The sequence below is a fragment of the Petaurus breviceps genome, unplaced genomic scaffold (genome assembly GCF_028583685.1).
Source record: "Petaurus breviceps papuanus isolate PSGF00001 unplaced genomic scaffold, PetGlider_PUasm1.0 150575, whole genome shotgun sequence".
In the NCBI taxonomy this organism is placed as follows: Eukaryota; Metazoa; Chordata; class Mammalia; order Diprotodontia; family Petauridae; genus Petaurus; species Petaurus breviceps.
This window is the reverse complement of record NW_027185711.1, coordinates 1-7,392: the sequence shown is the minus strand read 5'-3', so window position 1 is coordinate 7,392 and position 7,392 is coordinate 1. Positions and strand designations below refer to the sequence as shown.

Below are 7,392 nucleotides of genomic sequence, written 5' to 3'. Positions count from 1 at the left end.
TCTTCATGACCCCATTTGGGGTTTTCTTGGCAGTTACACTGGAATGGTTTTTGCCATTTCTTCTCTGGCTCATTTTCCAGATGAGAAAACTGAGGCGAACAAGGTAAAGTGACTTGCCAGGGTCACACAGGTAGTACATGTTTGAGGCTAGATTTGAATTCAGGAACATGAGGCTTCCTGACTCCAGGCCCGGCATTCTATCCACTGTGACATCTAGCTGCCCATATGTATACACACATATGTAGATACATATATTGCATATATATGAATATCAAATGAGATATACCCATTTTACAAATGTAAGTGAGGGAAATGAAGTGATTTGTCCATGATCATATAGTTAGTAAGTATTTGAGGCAGGATTTGAGCCCAGGTCTTTCTAACTCTATATCCATTTTTTTTTATCCACTATGGAATACTAATAGCCTAAAGGAGCCCTAGAGGAAGGTGACAGAATCTATACCCCCAGTTTCAAACCCAAGGGTTAGAGTAGAGTTGGAAGTGAGGACCTTAATGTCCTTGAACTTCCTGCCCCTACATATCCCAGTCTGTCCTTAAGTTGTTCTCAGGAGCTATACACACAAAATATTCTTTTTTTCGTTTTTCCAGGTATGGCTACTGGAAATGAACTCCAACCCTGCCCTACATACCAACTGTGAGGTCCTGAAGGATGTTGTACCCAGAGTGGTCCATGAGACTTTGGGTAAGGGATGTCCCAGTCGAGAGACATTTAGCCACTTTCAGGCCTAACCATAAGCTCTTCTAGCTATGTTAGTTCTGAGTGCCCTCTGCATACCTTAGCTCTGAGCTCCCTCTACATGCCTTAGCTCTGAGCCCCCTCTGCATATTTTAGCTCCTAGTGCTGAAATCCCTCTAACCACCATAGCTCCTACCTCCCTTGGCCCACCCTTCTCAGGTTTGGAGTACCTGCCTACTTAAATCCAAGCAAGGTCTTATCTCCACTCACCTTAGCTAGATGTGCCCACCAAAGCCACAGCCTTGGGTACTGCCTTCCCTACCTAAACCCTGAACCTCTCCTGACCACCTTCACCTTTGGTTCACTCTTTCTCCACCTTGATCTTAGAGCCTCTCTGCCTACTTAAGCCCTGAGTTTCCTCTGCCACCCAAAAACCTGAGCTCCCGTTTGCTCATCTTAGTACTCAGTCTTGAGCTGTTTTCCCCCTAAACCCCCAGCCCTGACCTCCTCTGCTTATATCTTAGCCATTAGTCCCACTGTCCTCTGCCTTGTTCAGATCCCCATATAGAACACTGTGTTTAGCTCAGGATCCTTAAGTCTCCAGCTCTGATCTCCTCTGGACTGTCTGTCTTAACGCTGAGCTCCCAATCCCTTCTTGCCCTACTGAGTACTGTGCTTCTCTGCCCATCTGAATCCTCAGTTCTAGGTACCCTCTGACTATTCAGCTCCAAACACTGAGTCCCTTAGCTCATCTTAGCCCCAGCCCTGAGCCTCAGTTTATCTACCTTAGCTCTGAAGTCTGATCTAGTGCTGAGCCTCTCTGTCTACCTTGACCACAAACCCTGACCCCCCCTTGATCATCTTAGCTCTAGCCCTAAACCTGCAGCCTCCAAGCCTTCTCCCCGACCTAGAGATGTTTTTCCCAACCCTGCCCCACCCCCCAGCCCTGAGTTCCTTTGTTCCCCTTAACCCTTAATCCTGGTAAGATCTTGCTCTGCCCTGATCAGACCTCGTCCAGAATGCTGTACTCAGTTTGGGAAGGGCACTGAGACAATGGAAAGAGGGACTCTGGGAAGGCAGTCAGGATGGCAAAGGGGCCATATGAGAATAGGTCAAGTAACTGGGCGAGTGTAGGATGGAGAAGAGAAGACTCTACCAAGGATCCGAAGGACACCTTCAACGGCTTGCACTCATTAGACCTAAGAAGAAAGAGGAGACTTGGCAAGGAGGCAGATTTAGGTTTGAAGTCCAGGAAAACTTTCTAACAATGAGACCTGTCCAGAAATGGAAGGCAGGGCCTCAGGAGGTGGAGAGAGTGGAGGCCAGAGGTCAGAGGCAATGCAGAGGGTGATGTTCAATCAGGAAGTGGCTGCTGAGGTCCCTCTCACTGCTAAGCCTCTGCGATTCTGGGATTGCCTGCCTAATCCTTGAATCCCCCTGACCCTCCGCTCATCTTCGTCCAAGACTCAGCTCTGACCACACAAGCCTCTGCCCCTACTTTGCTCCACCGGGGCTCTGAGCCCAGCAGAACCCAGTAAGGCCTCAGGTCTCCACCTCCAATAAATCCCCCAAACAGAACAGGAAAATTGGCCACACACTCAGCTTAAGTTTACCTACTTCCTGCTTAGGGTTTCACCTCTTTCCCCATTGCAGTTCCCAGTATGAGTATTTGGGAACCCTAGGCCTGAGGGCAAAGGTTTGGAATTCCCTGTTCCAAAGCCCAGATCTCCAGGCCCATGGCTCTTAGCCTGTAGCCTTCTAGCCCAATTCCAAATCTGTAGGCATGTGACCCTCCGTCCCAAGGGCCCCCCCGGGGCTTAGTGTAAAAGCCCTCAGACCCCCATCTGAGGGGTCCAAGACGCCACATCTCCTATTGCAGATCTTGCTCTGGAGACCTTCCACAAGAGCCTCCGGACAGAAAAGATGCTTCCTCTGCTGAGCCAGCGCAATTTTGTGCTTTTGCACAGCGGTGAGGATGACCTGTGGCCCCGGTCCGTCTGCTTAAGAGGCCCGATACGGCCTCTGAAGCTGAGCTGTGAGTCGTCCTGCCAGACCATGAACCTGCTGTCATCCACCACAGGCTCCAGCTCTGCCAAGGCCTCAGACAGGTCTTCCAAGAAGCTGGAGCACTCCAGGGCCCCTCTGAAGCGAGCGGGCCTGCTGGGGACGCCAGGGCCTGTCCACCCCAAGTCTGCCTTGCATCTCCTCAGCCCAAGTTCCATGGGGAAGGGCCAGTCCCAGTCCCCAAGCCAGGACCACCTCCAGGCCCAGCCATCCCCGAGCATCTTGTCTGAGGAGCCTGAGCCGATTTCTGACTCCCCAACTCACATGCTTACTCTCCTCCGGCCACTGGCCTCAGGCTCCTCTGACTTCTGGTTCCAGGGAGCTCTGGACATGGAGCCACCCATATTGTCTAGCAATGACCTCTTCTTGCCTCTCTATCCATCCCGGATGCTGTCTCTGAGCTTCCCTTCAGAACCTATTCCCCCCTTTGATACCCCCAGCCCTTCGGAGGTCCAGGACACAGCCCTTGATTCCTTCCTGGGCATCCCTGAATATGAGCGCAAGGACGTGGGCCACCGGGGTTCATAGCCCCACCTTGGGGGCATTGGCATGTACAGAGTGATTCCATAAAGGCCCATATACCCATATCTGTGACGTATGTATCTCACCCTTTTCTAGGCTGACCAATTTATAAAAATTACTTTGCTATAAACCCACTAATCATTGACTCTCCTGCCCCACTCCCTGTCCATGGCCAACCCCACCACACCTCCCCTATACCAGCCCCCCAGTCAGTGGTGACTGAGTCAGACAGGACAGCAGAGCAGGAGCGAGCCTTGGGGCAGTTTGGGGGACTATGAGGTACAGGGGGGTCATAATGGGACAAAAGTGGGGAGCATTACTGGGATTCAGCCAAGGGGATGGGGTGTTCAGGGATGGAGCCACGGGATGGGCTCAGAAGGGGGAACAAGAATGAAGACAAGGATGTGTTGAATGGTGGGGCTGGCGGAGTGAGAGGAACAGGGGTGTATTTGGGCTTCAGGCAGGGGGAGCCGGGGACTTTGGAGCTTTGGGATCAGAGATGGTGGGCTGAGGTCGGCAGGATTTGGAGCTCTGGGGTGGGTCTGTATATTAAGATGTGGAACTCGTTGACGGGGAGGAGAGAGGACGTGTCTGCTCCAGAATTTATCATGCAGCTGGCAGAGTGGAGGTTTGGGGTGCGGCCGGTGCCTTCTGATGATGGGGTCAGAGCTCTGCTCTCGGATGTACTGGCATGGGAGCATGGGTAGGTGGAGGGCTGGGCTGAGGGTGTGCCAGAGGTCCAGGGCTAGAATCATGGATAGGATATGATAACCCCTGTTCAGATAGAGAATTAGGGGTATGGCAAGTCCAGGGGCTCCTGGGGAAGCTCATCCTGCCTGGGGCAGAGCGAGTTCTGGGTTGGGTCCCTCACTGGGCAGCAATGGCTGGCAATCCTTACTGAGGGCTCATTTACACATTCAATGCACACAGAGAACCTACCGTGTGCCAGACTGAGCGCTAGATGCCGGGGACAAAAACCATCTTTGCCCATGAGTCCACACTCTATTGGGAGTAAGCAATTAGTCCATAAAAACAAAGCAGCTCAGGGAGAGGAAAAGGCCAAGTTCCAGTGACAAGCCAGGCCCTGTGCAAAGACAACTCTCAAAGGGCTTAAATCCTACTTAGGCAGCAAAGGGCCTGGGCAAGGAAGGGCTGGCTTATTCACGAAATAGGGAGAAGAACCAGACTTGGGGTTTTAGAAAATTAGGAAGGGGAAAAAAGTTCTAAGCACCAAGAATCAAATACGATTCTTGCGATGATCCTGGGAGGGAGGTGATATCACCATTTTTACAGATAAGGACACTGAGGTTAAGTGACTGGCAGAGTCACACAACCACGCATGTCAGAGACAGGAGGCCGGCTCTGTATCTTCTCTATCTTTTGCCAAGATGTTTGGAGCAAATTCAAAGGTTTGGGTGCAGATGTGCCAGTGGAGAAGGAGCCATGGGCAACTGCAGGCAGAGAGTCCAGGGACAATCGTCTGAGGGTATAATAGGCTGAGACAAAACACCAGGTGATTCTGGTCCAGAAAACAGAGGGAGTTCGTCCTACTTCCCACAAAGGTGAGATGGACATCTAGTCTGACCCTCTCATTTTACAGATGGAAAAACTGAGGCCCAGGGTTAAAGGTCACATAGGTAATAAGATTAGAGGCTATATTTGACTCAGGTCCTTTGACCGCCCTTACTATGGGACTTGAAGCCAAAGACCTGGGTTGAAGTCTGGCCTTGAGAACATCAGAGAAGTGTGTGGCATCAGTCATGTCACTTACCCCTCTGAAGCTCAGTTTCCTTATCTTTAAAATGGACAAGATCACATGCCCAGAAAAGGAGACAAGTTGGTATATGCTAAGAAGGGGAGACAACTCGAAATATTACAAGGCCTTCGATGGGGGAATCTGTTTTGTTGGACCATACACATCTGTTACAAGCAAGGACTTTGTTTTTCTTTCCCAGTGGTGGTGGTACTGGGGAATAACTACTTGTTAACTGAAAAAGAAGTTTAAATAAAAAGTTATAAACAATATAAATATTAAATTTTCAAATATATTAATAGTAATACAATACATTAAAATTTTCTATGTAAATTTTTATATTTCAAAATACAAAAAATCAAGCCAACAAAAGGTATGACAAGGCCTAGTGACATGATATAATGGGAAGGTACAGTGGATTTGAAGGTGCCAGACCTGGGTTTAAATCCTGGCTTACTTAATTTATCCAGTTGTCAGTTTCCTCATCTGTAAAGCATTGGGGTTTCCTGATGATCTCTAAGGCCCTGTGATCTGTGGTTGGTCTTCAGTGCATTTTGTAGAAGGACATGGTCATATCACTGCCCCTCTCTGGGCCTGTAACAGCAAGCACCCCAAGCGCGTCCTCAGGGTTTGCTGCCCATACAGGTTCTTGGATCTGCTTTGTTAAAAGAAAGCAACTCAAAATGGGTTAACAAGCTTACTTTAATCAGTCAGACATATATCGTTTACCTTGTTCAGGGGGAAAAGGTCAGCACCCCAAACTTCAAAATATACAGACAATTATCAAGACATTAACAGATCAAGTAGACAGCTTTCCAAACTGTCCAACCATTACATCCATACCCAGTCAACATCTGGGTTTTTCAAAGCCGGGGGACTCTCAACAACGGCTTCCCAGAATTCAGATCAAATCACAGAACACTTCTCAAAGTGAGTCCCAAAACAAAGCTACACATCAGGGCTTATATAGCCTTCTCCTGGCTCAGAGAATGTAACAACCTTATTGACTCACTGGCCAATCAAGAAGTATCTACTGAAAAACAAGCCTCCCTCCCCAGACTTCAGGTGCATTTTAGCCTAGGGGCAGGGAAGATCTTCCAAATTTGCATTCCCATTACAGGTCCTCAGTTTCCTCATCTGTAAAATGAGGGGATTGGACTTGATGAAGTCTAAGGTCCTTTCCCCTTCTAGATCTCTGACAGATAGATGGACCAACAGATCCCCTGCCTTCAGGTTGTGTGCTGTCAACATTCTTCCTCTTAGGGGAAGATCCTCATCAATTGTAAAGCCCTTGAGAGATGTGGCCATCCCAACCCTCCCAGCATCACAGTCAGAGGGGACTGGTTCTCCGGTGGATAGGTTTCTGAGAAGGAAAGAGGGAAGGTACACAGGTGCTTACCTGCGTGACCTTGCTGAAATTCTCAGGGCTCATCTATTAAAGGGGTTTGGGTGAGGTCATTTCTCTGAACCTTCCAGCTCCAGATTTACAAGGCTAAGATCTGTCTCTTCCAGAGGGCAAGGGTCAGGGTGCAATTGTTACCTGAGAAATTGCCATAAGAGGTCAAGAGTGCCAGGATGTCACTCCCAGCCCCTCATTGGAGTGAACTCCCTTGTCTTTGTAAAGTCAATGATTGCTAACCCATCAGAGCTGATTGGCGGCTGCTGGAACACCTCTCCTGGAGAGCAACCAGACCTTAAGAAGAAGTCAGGCTTCCCCTCAGCATCAAGAGGATAATGGTCCCTTTCTGTCAATCATTTGCTGCCTGTGATTGATAAAATTTGATTATAATTTACCCAAAAAACTTTGTCTGTATTTTTATTCACCACAGCCACGTGGCGTCAGACCATACCAGAACTCCACCAGAAAATCTACTGATCGTAGAAGTAACCTGGGAGAAGGGGGGGGAGGCTGGGTGGCGCAGTGAGTAGAGCACAGGCCCTGGAGTCAGGAGGACCTGAGTTCAAATTCAACCTCAGGCACTTAACACAAAAACTAGCCATGTGACCTTGGGCAAGTCACTTAACCCCAATTGCCCTCTAAAAAGCAAAAAAAAAAAAAAGTAACCTGGGGGCAGAGGGGGGAAAAGTGATTCCTGCCCTCCCAGTCCCTCATGTGAGCAGTTTCTGTGTTTTGATATTCTATAATAATAATAATAAATTCACTGTCACTTTCTAATGAGTCCTGCCACCCCCATGGAACCCTCTCCTGTAACAAATTAGTCCAGTCAAGATTGCAATCAGACATGGCCACCCGCCCAGTTATTCCTCAGGGGATGAGCACTCACTCTTTTTCTAGAGCTTTGCTACCAAAAAAATGTCTTACTTTCAATATCACTATGCTCATAGTAGCCTAGAT

General features: G+C 48.9%; 1 protein-coding gene across 1 annotated transcript; it reads left to right on the top strand.

Moving 5' to 3' along the window:
* Positions 1 to 609: 609 nt before the first annotated feature.
* Positions 610 to 3,289, top strand: LOC138151719 (protein polyglycylase TTLL10-like; the record flags this gene model as incomplete). Its single annotated transcript, XM_069075312.1, has 2 exons — positions 610 to 703; positions 2,577 to 3,289. Coding segments are annotated over 2 exons (807 nt in total), but the record flags the coding sequence as incomplete, so codon positions are not given.
* Positions 3,290 to 7,392: the final 4,103 nt, after the last annotated feature.